Source organism: Thunnus albacares, chromosome 12 (genome assembly GCF_914725855.1).
Source record: "Thunnus albacares chromosome 12, fThuAlb1.1, whole genome shotgun sequence".
NCBI classification, from domain to species: Eukaryota; Metazoa; Chordata; class Actinopteri; order Scombriformes; family Scombridae; genus Thunnus; species Thunnus albacares.
The window spans coordinates 3,195,692-3,211,192 of record NC_058117.1 but is presented as its reverse complement, the minus strand read 5'-3'; the positions used below and the strand labels follow the sequence as shown (position 1 = coordinate 3,211,192).

Sequence of the window (15,501 nt, the reverse complement as noted above, 5' to 3'; positions counted from 1 at the left end):
GAAATACTAATACTCTTACAATACTGTTCCAGTGTTTTTAATAAAGTATGACTAGACATTTTTGTCAGCTGGCATATTCTTTTCAACCAAAAATGAATTGGGCTTCATAGTGCCAATATTGGTCCATTGCCAGTTCAGAATGTCTACTGTGATGTCAGGTCCATATAGTTAACAAAAATGATAAATGATCCCCAAACCTTTTCAAATACATCCTGTTTTCCTTTTATATAAGTAAATTCTTCTAATGGAAGACTTGAGAGCATCTGCCAGCTGTTTAATACTTAGTCTGCTAGTCTTCTTACAGACTAGTGCAATCAGTTCATTCCATTAATATAACTGTGGTTTCTTTCATCACCTCAACCTTATTAATCATCTTTTAGCACTCTCTCTCTCTCTCTCTCATATTGTTTCTGAATTTGATCTTTTCCCCACAGAGACAAAGAGCGGTCAGGAGGTGGATACTTTGTAGTCAACCCAGTCCTTCTTGTTGGAGCAGAAAACCATGTCCTCCCATTAGACTGCATCTCCATCCAGACCTACCTGTCCAAATGTTTGGGACACTTGGATGACTGGACGGATAGGTTAAGAGTGTCCAAGGAGACAGGTGTGTGTGTTTGTTTGTTGGTACTTTATTTATTATATTATATTATTTTATTTGAATTGAATTATTACCCTTGTTGTGTGTGTGTGTGCAGGTACAGTGTTTGACGGCAGTAGGACAGTGTATCCTGAGCCTTTCTCACTACACAGAATGCACATTTTCATTATTATTATTAGTATTAAACACTATGGTGTGTTGCTTTATTAACAGTATGAGTGTTTCTGTGTCTTGTCCTCTCCCAGGATACAACATGGTCCACCTCACGCCCCTGCAGACTCTAGGAGAGTCTAGGTCCTGCTACTCCTTGGCGGACCAGCTGTCCTTTAACCCAGAGTTCAGTCCTGAAGGTCGTAACTACAGCTGGGAAGACGTGGGGGCGCTGGTGGAGAAGTTAAGGAAAGACTGGGGCTTGCTGTGTATTACCGATGTAGTGTATAATCATACTGGTGAGTGGCTGTGTGTGTGTTTGTGTATTAATGTGTGTGATAGGTTTTTTTGTCAAATTCACACCAGTCAGAAAAATATTATGGGACTTTAAGGACAGGTAAGCTTTATTTATATAGAACATGTCATCCCTGGGAGACCTCATGAAAGAACGTTCTCAAAATTCTTCTCCTAAATCTTTCTGGCTTTTTTCCGTGAGGTTTGATTATATTAGTGTTCCACATCAGATTCAGCAAACTCATAAATATGTTGTAAATCGATTGTTTCGATCTGATGAATGTCATCTGTCCATGAGTAGGTTTGCATCTATGAGATTTGATCTTCAACATAATTAAGGCCCCATGTTCTGATCCAATTGCAGGCAAGTGTCATTCACAAAAATGTCACCAAATAGTGAAAAAAAAGTCCTGCAGGCAGAAAATATGAATTCAACTGCCAACAATGTGTCATCAGATCAGTGCTTTTGTGTCACTAACATCATTCTACAGTATACACATAATGTGTTGACATTGGCAGGGGCGAGATCAAATCAGATTAAGTGAAACTTTATTGATCCCCAGATTAAACTGGGTCATTCCAACGATACATTGAGAAATACTAGGATATAACAAGACTAATTCAAGTAGTGGAATTAGTAAAAATAAATGGTAGTAACAGCAACACACTCAATTCAGCAGTGAGATGTATACAATCTCTAGCCACAGTAGCACTTAGGAATGCAAATCCTAACAAATGTTGTCAAATCTCCTCTGTAATTAGTAATGTCAGTACATTATTAAATGTTTGGTGGATTCTTTAAAAGAATTTCATTACTTCTTATGTATCACTTTCTCATAAAACACAACCGTCCAGGCAGCGGTGGCTTTCAGAGTATAGTTTCCTCCACTCCCTCACTTAATCTCTCTCTCCATACACACACACACACACATTGTGAAATATATAGTGTGTGTGAGCAGCATGCTAAACCAGTAATGGACTTCACATTAATAGAGGCCACTGGCAGCGAGCCATAGCTACTAGCCCATAGGGGGAACATTGAGGAGAGGAAGGTGACCCCACTGAGTGAAGTATTACACAGAGTAGCACATAAATAAATAAAAAAATAAGAATAAGGTTTGACATTATAGGGAAGATTATAGATTATAATAACTACAACAACTACACATTCATGTGTTTTTGGGGTCAGAATGCTGATACATTCAAATGCATGTAATAGGATGTAGATTATGAATAAAAACTGAATACACTAACATGAAAGTAAGTCATGTGTGCAGCTCTGTACTGTACGTGCTCTCCTATGTTAGCACTGTGTACCCTTCTACCCTTATCACCTCATCCCCCCTCCCTCTAACAGAAAAGGTCAGGCAGTAAAATGAGCCTGTTTGAAAGGTTAACGACAGACTGAGTGGTTGCTTTACTGACTGTCAGACTATCTGTAGATCTCTGATAAGAGCTAGAAAAAAATGTAATTCTCACTGAGAGGGAATGTAGATGAGTTTTATTGAATATGGCAACTTTTTCTAAACTATTTAAATCAAGCTGGCTCATTGTCTGCGGCCAAAATGTAGTATTATATATGATATGACATCCTTTTTTATCCACTTGTACCCATTTATATATGCATATACTGTACATATTTTCTTGTCTAATAACTTAATGTTGTACAAAAATACCAGTAAGCAAACTTTATTTCAAGAGCATGCCACATTTCAGTATCCATTTGGTTTCACCATCATCTTTTTCAGTGGAGTTAATGAAAGGCAGTTCAAACCAACATTTTCCCAGCTGTGAATATAAATAACTACATGATTCCTTTTGTAGCTCATCCTCACTATTGTTGCCATCAGTTTTAAGTGTGTGTTCCAGCATTCATCACTGTAATCATTTGTCATTTAAACAGCTAAATGGTGATTTTGATTCTGTTTTTCTTTACAGCGGCTAACAGTCTATGGATCCGAAAGCATCCAGAATGTGGTTACAACTTGGTGAACTCTCCTCACCTGCGTGCAGCCTGGGTGTTGGACAGAGCCATCTGGCATTTAACCACCAGAGTAGCAGATGGACGCTACGCATCTAAAGGACTTCCTCCTAATATTACAAATGAAGGCCATCTTAATGTGAGTACAAACAGTGTTAAGTTGTGATTAGTGCACACTTGCTCAACTGTGAGACTGTGAGAAGAGTGCATGTGACACACTTCATGACTGTGTTATAGAGTAGACAACCTTTGTTTGTGGATCATCTGACAGCCTTAACTACTCCATAACCTTTACATTTGGATGCAGCAAAATGCCAGAACAATAGATGTAGCAGAACAAAAATTAGATTTGGAGTTGAAAAAATGTGTAGGAAATGACTAATAGAATGTGCTTGTCTCTGTTTGAAACACCAGAGAGCTCATGGCTCGGTGTAATCTGTGGAACGGCAGGCAGATGAGAAAGGAACTGTTGTATTTTTGTCAGTATGTGACTTTGAATGTGTTTTCCTGCATTATTAACTGTTGGTAGTGAGTTTGATGTGAGTAAAGTCTGAATAAGTGATGTCCACACTCAGATAAAGAACACAAAGAAGCTTTTTGTTATTGTGTTACATAATAATGAATAACCACTGACAGGATTTCACAGGGATGTTGGACTACTTGCTAAATGAAAAGCCAGTGAATGAAATCACTATGAAGAAACAACACAGTTGGTATTGCTGACTAACATGAATTGGTACATCTAGTGAAATACTCTACTTGCCAAACACTTGCAGTAAAAGCTGTAGTCACAAATGTTTTCATTTGATGAATTATAATCTTCTGTGTTTTCCTGCTTGTTTTTTTTGTCTCTGTGTGTGTGTATCAGGCCATCCGTAGTGTGCTGTGGATGGATGTGTATCCTGAGATCAAACTGTGGGAGTTCAACCAGGTCAAAGTGGAGAACACTATCAAGCAGTTCAGAACCCTGCTGCAGGACGGTGTGTAGACACATCACCACTGAACATTGTAAAACCTCATAATGGTTGGAGCGCTTTTAAAACATGCTAAAAACAAGATTTGGCAGGTAGATTTTAGTATTTTTTTTTAAATCAAAACAACACAGTCCAGATAAGTATTTCTGCTCTGAATTCTACACTATTTATCAATAAAAACATCACTTGAGTTGTGTTTATATATTGTACAGTGCTTATGATATGTCCTTCTGAGCCATAAGAAAAGTTTAAGAAGTTTTTCAAACTGACAGATACCTGAACCAAGACAGACAGCGACACCAACTCTGTCTGTTCAGTGACTAATAATGCTAGTATAGAAACATCTGCTTAAAATGTTATTTAACAGACCTTGTGTTTGTTTTAAGGCGCCAAGCCGGACCATAGTAAGACTGGAGGGAGGAAGGGCCTGAGGATCATCAAGGACCCACATTACCGTCGTTATGGCAACACAGTGGACATGGACTCTGCTCTGGAGACATTTGTACCTCACAGGTCTGACTCAAAACCATAAGCTGTTACTGTTATTTTTAGTTTAAACAATGTATGTAGCACTTGTTTAATGTTGCCTTTCCTTACAGCGACTCTCCACAGCACATAGAGGACTGCTGTGGTTGGCTAAGACAGAAGCTGGACGAGCTGAATGAAGAACAATACCACATCATGCACCAGCACCAGGAACAGGTAGGGTTAAGTGTAATCTATCACCAGGCAGGGTACCTGCTAATGGCAGAATGCAGTACAACAGCATAATATGAGCAAGCACTGAAGGAAAGGTCAGACATGTCACAGTGTAGCAGCCACACATGAGGGCACATGGGAGCCAGCTGGAGCCAAACCTGACACCTGTTGGCATGGCACTGTATATACTGTGCAAAGCTTCCACTGAAGAGTTGAAAACATCAGATATGTGTGGAGTGATGATGAGACTGTAACCTCAAAGCGAATACATGATCAGAAATGTCAAATTTCCATCACGTTTTCCATCATGGTTTTCCCTTATTTGAGCTTTGACTGCCGCTCTTTTAATGATGTCATCTCATTGTGTCCTCTTCCTCTATAATGGTTCAATGGCACTGACTGAAGATTTATCACCACCAACTGTTCATCTCCTAAAATTCACACAACAGCAGTGGATAGAAATGTAGCCAATTTTCTGGAAATTCAATAAAAATGTATTTGGATAGAAAGTTGGCAAATGTTCATTATGTTCTTTCTCATTTTTCCTCCAGGCTGCCAACTGTGTTGTGGGAAATGTAGTGTATGAGCGTCTGGCCGACCATGGCCCCAAACTGGGGCCTGTTACCAGGAAAAACCCTCTGGTTACCAGGTAACAGGTTTAAAGAGGAATGGAATAGATACAGTATGATATGCAAAGAATATCAACATCTGACTTTAATGAGTCAGCTTTTGCCATGTTTGATATGGATTGTTTTTTTATATGTTTTATTACCAAACTATATGAACTACTATACACTAACAGAAACAAAATAAGCCTGTGTGTTGGGAGGAATTAATACATAAAGCTGCAGGGATGACACAGGATGAGTGAATATCAGTTGTACTTTCCATCATTGAGTCCTGAAGGAAAAAGGATTTTTTCAGATGTCGATGTTTCTGCTCAGAGCCCTCAATTTGACACTCGGGGATAAATTTTGTGTAAATTATATACCAAGTAGTTATTCAGAAATACTTCACCAGTTCAACCCTCATTCCTATTGAAAGTAGTTGCTCAACTCAGCCTTTTACTGTCAGTTACTCAAGATAGCTTCCTCCTGTTTGTGAACTGCAACAGTTAAGGTGGATGATAGAGACGCATAGTGATGCCAAGTATAAATAGCAAAACTAAATCGTATCCCAATAGCAGGATATGAGGTTCATGATAATATCTGTCTGTCTCAGGTATTTCACCTTCCCATTTCCGGAAATGACTCTGGCTCAGGAGATGGTGCTGATGGACCAGCCAGACAAGAGTTGTCACTTCCTGGCTCACAACGGTTGGGTGATGGGTGATGATCCGCTGCGCAACTTTGCTGAACCAGGTAAACATCAGGTGCAAAAACAATAAAGTGAGAGGAAAACATACTGTAACTAAGACATGGAGTGGAGATTAGATTTATTGGATATATTTGTACATCCAATGATTTTAATTCATTTATTTATCGGATACAACACTGTAGATGTTTTGATAACTGCAATCCTTTGATTAGGACATAGAAGCATATTCTTTTTATTTGTCCAATTGCCACAAAAAAAGCATATTCCGTTCCATTTGCATCAGTTAGATATGTTGTTATATTGATGTGTTCATTTAGCAGTGGTGCGCCACCACAGCAACAACATTACCACCACTGCAAGAGATAAAGATTGTAATTTAGCCTTAATGTTATCTAAAACCAAAATGTAGTCCAGATGCTTTAGAAGAAGTGATTATATAGCGATTAAAAACATTTCTGTTTGGTATGAAACACACTTGGATTCGTATGTCTAAGATGAGAATCTCCATTAATGAGAATAAGCTAGTTTCAGGTTACATGTTGAACTGCCTGTCCTTATGAAGGTGTGAATGACTGTGTGAGTGTTGGTGTGTTTCTCTGCTCCCTGCAGGTTCCAATGTGTACATACGTAGAGAGCTGATCTGCTGGGGTGACAGCGTCAAACTTCGCTATGGCAAGGGACCCGAGGACTGCCCATACTTGTGGGCCCACATGCAGAAATACACCGAAATCACAGCCAAATATTTCCATGGAGTCAGACTGGACAACTGCCACTCTACACCCTTACATGTAGCTGAGGTATCGTCATATAGTCAAGTAGATGTGTTTAAATACACTGAGAGACCGAAAAATTTAAAAATCCACATACACTGTAATGAAATCCACTGCAATTGAGCCGCATAGAAATGAATCAAGACACTAAAAACTTAAGTCTTAGTCTCAGCAAACATTGAACATTCTGAGTTAGGCAGCATGTATTGCAGGCTTATCGTTTTACATTACATTACATCAGACAGGTGTTACTATTTTTTTAGTCACACTGCATAATCTGGATAAATGGCAAACATATTGACCTGTCTGAACATGTAAACAACCAACCCTGTAGTTAATGTTCCCATTTCTCAGTGTAAATATGTTACATCATGGTGTAACAAAACTAATCCAAAGAGAAAATTTGCTCAGTTAGTAGTACACTGTACCCCAAACAAGTAACAGAAGTATATTTTTACACTCAAAAACAGAAATAATGTGGAGATGTGTAAACATATCACATTTACCTTGAATGTGAAGTGAGTGCATCTTTCATTTTCCCACATAATTGTCCATTGAAAGCTCACTTAAAGACCCATACTAGTGCAATAGTTATGGGAGCAACAGGGCTACGAGCACAATGAGCACACAATGATCAGGTGATTCCTGCTGAAGTTGATGGTCTGTATTTTGAGAAGATGCAACTCCACTAAGGAAGGATAACAGCTACATCCAATCTTACTAACTAATGTACCATCTGCTACACTTTGCTGCTATAAACCTTCTGTGATCTCATGACACAGTTAAATAGAGCAGAATGTACCTTAAAATAGAGGAGAGGGTTATCAGCGTGACAAGATTATTATAGCAAGTTTAGCTGACTTATATGATAAACATTGTTCACATAGCTAATAATCAAACTTCAAAACTGATGTTGCTTCAAGATTATTTTTGTTATGTTTAAAATGAGCTCCCGCATCATTTTATTTAGTGTGTTTTCTGTGATTGTCATGGAAACACAGCAAGCTACACTGGTATGTTGAAAACGCTTTGCTGTTGCTGCCACCTGAGTAGCACAGCTGCAGCGGTGTTTACATGGGAAACAATGGAGGCGACTTCTCACTCTCTGAAAAGTGCTAAATTGAATATTCTTAGCTACATTAGGTTATTAAAGCTACAACATGCCATCCTTTTGTCTCTGAAATGAAGTCTAGTGAATTTGCAAAGCCTCCACAGGTGTTCAAGTAACAGATAGTACAAAACAACACTGATGTTTACTGTGTTTGAACATAGTTTTACTGCTTTTTTCATGCTATTAGCTTCCATTGTTACTGTTGCTCACAATGACAGACACAACAGCTCACCACTAGCTTAAATAATATCATATACCTACAGAAGACATACTTTTCCCAACACCACTGACAGACATTTTCATGCCAAGGGCATAAAATTTGTATATTTTAGCTTTAAAGTCACAGTGACATGGAAATAAGTGTTAAGAGTGTTTAGCTTCTTGAATCAAATCCTAGAGATGTGATTGGTTTGCTCAAACGTGGGAATGGCTTAGTGAATACAGTGTGATCATATGTAGTCTGTATATAAAAGTGAAAATAATGTTAAAATGTATATATAGTCTATGAGCACAATATGGAGCTGCAGAAAGACATCAACCGTATTCTTGAAATGTAAATAAATGTATATTTTGCTAGCTGAAATCCAATCCATCACTCTGCTAGCTACACACAAGCTAACAGTCAAGTATGGTGTTATATGATGAGTGGGGTTAGTCATTCCAAACCATATTTCCTTGGATAAATTGATGTAACTCCCCCCATGTTCAAGATGAGTCATCAATAATATTTTAATGTTTGACAGGAATAAAAAAAGACGGATTTTGAAAATTCTCCAAAATGATAAATATGATAAATAATTGAATACTTGACTTTTTCACTTCACCTTGTATAGACTGGTTTTATAACACTAAAGCCCAGTCTTTTAACTGCTGATGCATATTTTAATGTAATTAACGTGTTTAATGTGTTAACCACTGACTCTTCCTCTCTCCCTGTCTGTAATGCTGGTGTATTGTCTCGTCCAGGCCATGTTAGATGCAGCCAGACTGGTCAGACCCAATCTGTATGTGATAGCTGAGCTGTTTACAGGCAGCGAGCTCATTGACAATGTGTTTGTTAACCGGCTGGGAATTAGCAGCCTTATTCGAGGTACATCTCTCATGCACGAACTAACTTTATGTTTTTGTCTCTTTTCTTCTCTTCTCACTGCATTGTGCTGCATTGTGCCTCTCCATACCCAAACATCCCCTCTGTCTCTCTATCTCTTTCTTTATTACTCTTCACTGTCTGTGTTCTTTGACTGCATGTTGTGGTTACTTTGAGGCCTGTTATCACTAACCCCTTCACATTAACTCTCCTCCTCCTCTTCCTCTTTTTCCCTTTTTCCAATCTTTTTTTTTTTTTTTTGCTCACCTTCTGCCCCCTCCCTCCGTCCTTCCCTCCCTCCTTCCCTCCCTCCCTCTTTATACTGACCTCTTGCACTGGTTTCGGTGTGTTGCCTTGCTTTGGTTGACCAGTACATGCTGGACGTGGCCAGAACAGTGTGTCCTAACCTGTATGTGGTGGCTGAACTGTTCACCGGCAGTGAGGAACTGGATAATATCTTCGTTACCGAGCTAGGGATTACATCACTGATAAGAGGTACAGTCCTGCATACACCTACATATACTGTACTGTATATTCAATAACATTGACAAAGTAGACAGTTTGGGATACCAAGGTAGGTATTTATGTTGCTTGTACATGCTATTGACTGTTGGTGGATACAGATTGGTGGCAGTAAAAACCAACATGCAGTGTGTTAGTGAGGTGTTGTTATCCCACGAGTCTCCAGAGCAGCTTCAGTGCTCCTTGTCAGAGATTCTCCAAGTGTGGTGGTGGGATGAACAGCATTCTTTCAAAAGACGAGTGGTTTCATTTTCATACTCATCAAACCGTTCAGTGAGTGATCATTCCCTGTATGGAAGCACCTGCATTTGTTATGTTTCTCCACTCATTTATCTGCATTTTGTCCTGTCTGTATTTAAACACAATTCCCAAAATTACCCTCTGACATTATAATAGCAGATTATATGCCATAAATCCAGTTTAATATAACATCTAAAAACAGTTTTAAAAATAAGAAATGATCTGGACCAATCATGCCATGAGCTTAGTTCAAAATCAAATCATATCAAAACAACTATTGTCCACCTTTGTTGCATGAAAGCAGACATTCATCTTAAGCTTGCATATAAGCATACATACACTGGTGACTGAAAATTTCTTAAAGTGGTGAGCCATTAGTCATAAATTCCACATTCAGAAAGTGTGAGGAGAAAGTGTGGGAAAGTGTTGTTTGGTTTCTTTAATGCAGTATACAGTAAGTTTGACATTTTTCAGTAACAGTACAGATACTATACTTGAGTCCCAGTACTGATACCAAAATGAGACTTTTTCAAGACTTTACTTTGAGAAATGCAAACATCTTTTTCTGCAAAACACCGCATGTGATGTGTGACACACCAAAGCTGTCAAACACAAGCAGCCATACAAGAACTTTGTCTAAATAAAATAAAATAATGATTTAAAGTAATATTTAAATCAGGAACTGTCTGATGAAAGGAAAAGTAATGAGATTACAAATCTGACCAGACTTTTGACAGTTTTCAATACTACCACAGACACATGCCCAGCCTGCTTCCGTTTACTTACAGAAGCTTGTGTTGTCCATCAGCTCTCAAAGTCCAAACCTCTCAGCTCGACAGATGAGGGTTTGGCCACAATTGCACGAAATGCTCGAATTTGTGGACTTGCACGCGGTGCATTAGCAGTATGGATTGTGATAATGGTTATACCCACAATGCCTTCATTCTCTGTCTTTCTCTGTACCCCTGCCACCATTTTACAGAGGCCATGTCAGCTGGTGACAGCCATGAGGAGGGCCGGTTGGTATATCGTTATGGAGGCGAGCCAGTAGGAGCCTTTGTTCAGCCCAGTCTCCGCCCACTGATGCCCTGCATCGCCCACGCCATGTTCCTTGATGTAACCCATGACAACGAGTGTCCCATACAGGTAGGTGTCTATCCGTGTCAGATTGGGTTGGGGTTGGGTGATTAAAGATGCTGATAACCAATTGTTGGCTGGACCGGCCATGGACCAGCCCTATAACCGTAGTTGTCCGTGACGGAGTGAGTGATGAAGTTTCACCATTGGTTGGCTGGCCGAGTGCTAGCGTTTCCCCATTGGCTGTTGCTCTTTCAAAATGAATTGCCGCAAGATGATGGAAGTGGAGGACAGCAGCACAACACAGAGCGATTGTGTTTCCTGCTCCAAGCTCTTACGATCCTAGCTCTGGTGTTAAATGCAGCGAAGTTGGCTAAATTCCTGTTTAAACAGATGCGTACCAGCGTCTGTACCATCCAGTGTGATCGACTCTCTGGCTGACAGCGCTGGATAGACACTCTGCGGTGTGTTTGGATTTTGTAACTGAACTAATACCAGGACGCACACTTCTTATTTCTCTGATGTTTTAACTGCGGTAACCAGGCGGAGATAAGCCTCCTGAATTTGCACCTAAAATGCTGTCAGACTTTCATTTACAATTTCCACTGCAGCCCCCATGATAATCAACTGGGAAAAGGCAGAAAAATGTGCATAGAGACATGAAGGAGAGCACACAGTTAAAACACCCCAATTAACCATCACTCTGACAAAACACTCAATGCAGAGTGAAAAACCAGAGACGTCCACAGAATGAAACAGATGAAAGAGCAGCGGGAGTTAACAGATAATTAGACATAGATTAACCATGTCATGTGATATGCTACTTCAGTCCACTTAACCAGCAAATATTACTGGGACCACTACAGATAATTGCAGATGAATATTTAATATCCATGAATTCACATTATAGACACAACCACCGACTACCCTGTAACTGATTGGCCACAATTTCACACACTGATCATACACGGTCCAGTTGTATACAGGTTTTGACCTAGTCTTGTTTTAGTATGCATTATATTTTTATGTGACCATTTATTAGACAAAACAAATGAAAAATTGCAAGTTATGTTTCCCCTAGAATGTAATGTTTGTGGGTTTTTCATAGATAAATGAAATTTCCATAATTCCTGCAATGTTTAAAATTCCTATGTAATAGTGGACAAAAATCTATTGCTGCTATTTTTACTTAACTGCTCAAAGACTGAAATAAAACATAACTTAATGGACTCTCTGTTTATGTCATACAGCTGCGTTCAGCGCTGGACTCTCTGCCCAGTTCTGCTATCGTCTCTATGGCCTGCTGTGCTACTGGCTCCACCAGAGGATACGATGAATTAGTACCACATCAGGTTAGTTGTGTTTTTCTGGTCACTCAGGTACATACATGCACACTGATTGTACAGGAGGATCTACCAAATGTCTTTTCTATCTTCTATATAAATGTAAACTGGTTACAACATATACCTGTTCTACCACTTTCATTACAAGGGGAGCTGATATTTGGGCAGGGTAATATGGTTGAAATCAGTACTGCATATTTACTGATATCAATATACAATATATCATGATATAGTTAATGTATACAAAAATCACATAAGAGATAAAAACCTCCAAGTTGTTTGTTCCATGACTGTAATGGCCTCCATGTCATCCATTACAATCATGGAACGACTTGGAGGGTTTTATCCTGCTTTTACTGCACCATGGCCACTTGATACATGGTATAAATGGCATATGTCATGGAATTAAAAATACCACCAGTTGTTCATTTATATTACTAATTTTGATCCCTTAATTTGGACTACAGACTTTTGCAAAACAATAACACAATATGATCATATCATCATAATACAATTCCACTGAAAGTCTATGTGTGTGTAGATCTCCGTGGTGAGGGAGGAGCGTTTTTACCCCAAGTGGAACGCTTCTGCATCCCCCTCCTCCTCTGGTGAGGTTGGACCCCACACTGGCATCGTAGCCGGGAAACGGGCGCTCAACAAGCTGCATCAGGAACTGGCTGCCCAGGGATTCATGCAGGTCTGTGTATCACACTCTTTCAATAACTGTGCTTTTAGGTCATTAGGCTCTCCGTTAAAGGTGCTAACATGCAACACTCTTGACTTGCTGACTTGCTGATAACAGGCAGAACTTAAATCTCTTAAACCTAATGTGAATTATCTCCTCTACAGGTGTATGTAGACCAGGTTGATGCAGATGTAGTTGCAGTTACTCGTCACTGTCCCAGCACCCACCAGTCTGTGGTGTCAGTGTGTAGGACAGCCTTCTGGAACCCCAAAACCCACCAGTACGGCTCCAACGTCCCACCAATGTTCATCCCTGGTAGGTGATCACACTAAAAGTTTGTGGTGCAATCAAACATGTATTTCTGTTTTGATTATTGATTTACTATTATATTACATTACATTATATGATATTATTTCTCCAGGGAAGATAGAGGAAGTTGTGTTGGAGGCAAGGACAGTGGAGAGGCATGCTGGGAGCTACAGGAAGGATGACAAGCACATCAATGGCATGCCAGAATACACAGTGGAAATAAAAGAGCATATACCGGTAAATGATATAATGATTGCAGTTTTGTCTTCATATATATTGAATAGCTGAGTGTATTCCTGAAACAAATGAACATATCAGTAATAATATTGATTGAATATATAGTTACAGGAGAGTACAGTGGTGAGGCACGCTGGAGTGACATCTAAAGGTCGATCAGAGTTTGTGCAAGAACTCACCTTTCAGAAATTGACACCTGGCAGCGTCATTGCCTTCAGGTAAAACACAAACACACTGCAACACATACAGTAAGATATCAATAAAAATTGCTAAGCACATGTTTTTATTACAGGGACATTTACTTGCTTTACTAGCTTTATAAATGTGGACATTTTTACATGATGGTCATCTCTCTGTCCTCCTCACAGGGTCAGTTTGGACCCCAAGGCTCAGAAGCTGGTTGGGGTGCTGAGGTACTATCTGTCCCAGTTCAGCCCAAAATACAAAAGAGGCAGTGTAGTAGATGAAAACCCACCCGAGGCCCTGCAGAAACCACTGGCACAGTGAGTCAACATGGACCTGAACACACTCCTCATACCTTTTCTGTAACCATTTTCTATTTCTGTATCTGTATTAAAGGTTAAACCAACCTTGACTCATTTGTTTAGTTTTCTAGATGAAATAAATGACATTACTGTTGATGAACATAAGCACTTAGTAAAGATCAGTTCTCTGATCTGTTAACTTAAGAGTTTTTCTGCTGACGATGAGCCAGTACAGTATTTTGTGAAATGGCATGGGTATTTTTTTTGTTATCAGTCTGAGAGTCACACAGCTACTTATCATGTAAACCTCATGTAATCTCACGCTACAGTACATGGGATGCAGGGTGCAGCTGCAAAATTCTCAACAATTCCAACTTACTTGTTGTTTCTGAAGCTTTCAACCACATCTTGAGGCCTTCTTCCGCTGATGGAGCTGCCGGTTGAAAGCTTCGAAAACAACAAGTAAATTGGACGTTGTGTTGAGGATTTTATGTTAAGGGTTAGGGTTAGGGGGTTAGGGTTAGGGCTAGGGTTAGGGGGTTAGGGTTAGGGTTAGGGTTAGGGGGTTAGGGTTAGGGTTAGGGGGTTAGGGTTAGGGTTAGGGTTAGGGGGTTAGGGTTAGGGTTAGGGGGTTAGGGGGTTAGGGTTAGGGTTAGGGGGTTAGGGTTAGGGTTAGGGGGTTAGGGGGTTAGGGTTAGGGTTAGGGGGTTAGGGGGTTAGGGTTAGGGTTAGGGTTGGGGTTATGACACTTCAAGCTAAAGCTTTATGCTTGTTGTGACCAGCAAACCCTTCAAGGAACTTGAATCAAATACTGTATGTTCCCTAACTTCAAGCACATGAGACAACAAAAGATCATGTACTTTAGTTGCAAGTCTTATTACTGGGTTTAAAAGCATACCCTCATGGATTATCTGTACAACACAGAGATCTACTGTGCCAGGTTTAAGGAGCTGGCAGAGAGCTGCGTTTCTGGCTGTTTTTGTTGGGGTTTATTTACAGATAAAAAGTTTGGTGTGATTTGAGTATTTTATTCTGAAAAGCACCATATATAGACTCTTAGCTTTGTGTGTGTGTGATTTCCATAGGCTGATGTCGACGCTGACACTGGCAGACCTGAATACCCTACTGTTTCGCTGCGACTCAGAAGAACAAGAGGATGGTGGAGGCTGTTACAGTATCCCAGGATGGGAGACCTTCAAATATGCTGGACTACAAGGTACAGTAGATACATTAATTAATATATGAACTGATAACCAAAGCAAAACCAGTTACACATAGCTTTTACGGTAGTATAGAAGAAGTATAAACAGTGTACTGCAAAAACTATAATATTCTCCAAAAAAATAGTAAGAATTAAATATCCTATAAATAGAATTAAATATCCTATGTAGCTTTGTAGTGGTCAGATTACAAAGTTTCATTACAGTGAATATGCAAGATGCTTCTGACATACCATGCAATGATTTTACCCTGCTGTCTGGAAAAACAGACACATACGCACACACACTTAACATGTAGTTAGACTGTGTGTGCCCATTTTCACACAGTGGTTGAATGGTAAAACGGTAAATGGAGTGCATTTATATAGCGCCTTTCTAGTCTTCTGACCACTCAAAGCTCTT

At 39.6% G+C, this 15,501-nt stretch overlaps 1 protein-coding gene across 3 annotated transcripts in view; it reads left to right on the top strand.

Moving 5' to 3' along the window:
• agla (amylo-alpha-1, 6-glucosidase, 4-alpha-glucanotransferase a) overlaps window positions 1-15,501 on the top strand; it is a 31,103-nt gene that overhangs the window by 7,333 nt on the left and 8,269 nt on the right. For 2 of the 3 annotated variants that reach the window (XR_006406603.1, XM_044369137.1), the window contains exons 4-21: window positions 435-604; window positions 844-1,047; window positions 2,981-3,162; window positions 3,892-4,003; window positions 4,384-4,510; window positions 4,597-4,699; window positions 5,248-5,345; window positions 5,918-6,057; window positions 6,623-6,810; window positions 8,861-8,984; window positions 10,726-10,889; window positions 12,071-12,172; window positions 12,705-12,860; window positions 13,013-13,163; window positions 13,270-13,394; window positions 13,500-13,612; window positions 13,763-13,897; window positions 14,965-15,095. Coding sequence is in view for 2 of the 3 variants with exons in the window: in XM_044369137.1 (XP_044225072.1) it covers window positions 435-604; window positions 844-1,047; window positions 2,981-3,162; window positions 3,892-4,003; window positions 4,384-4,510; window positions 4,597-4,699; window positions 5,248-5,345; window positions 5,918-6,057; window positions 6,623-6,810; window positions 8,861-8,984; window positions 10,726-10,889; window positions 12,071-12,172; window positions 12,705-12,860; window positions 13,013-13,163; window positions 13,270-13,394; window positions 13,500-13,612; window positions 13,763-13,897; window positions 14,965-15,095 (2,525 nt within the window). In the remaining variant the exon portion in view is untranslated. Of the gene's footprint in view, window positions 1-434; window positions 605-843; window positions 1,048-2,980; window positions 3,163-3,891; window positions 4,004-4,383; window positions 4,511-4,596; window positions 4,700-5,247; window positions 5,346-5,917; window positions 6,058-6,622; window positions 6,811-8,860; window positions 8,985-9,352; window positions 9,477-10,725; window positions 10,890-12,070; window positions 12,173-12,704; window positions 12,861-13,012; window positions 13,164-13,269; window positions 13,395-13,499; window positions 13,613-13,762; window positions 13,898-14,964; window positions 15,096-15,501 lie in introns of all 3 variants that reach the window. The other variant, XM_044369138.1, reaches the window with a different exon arrangement.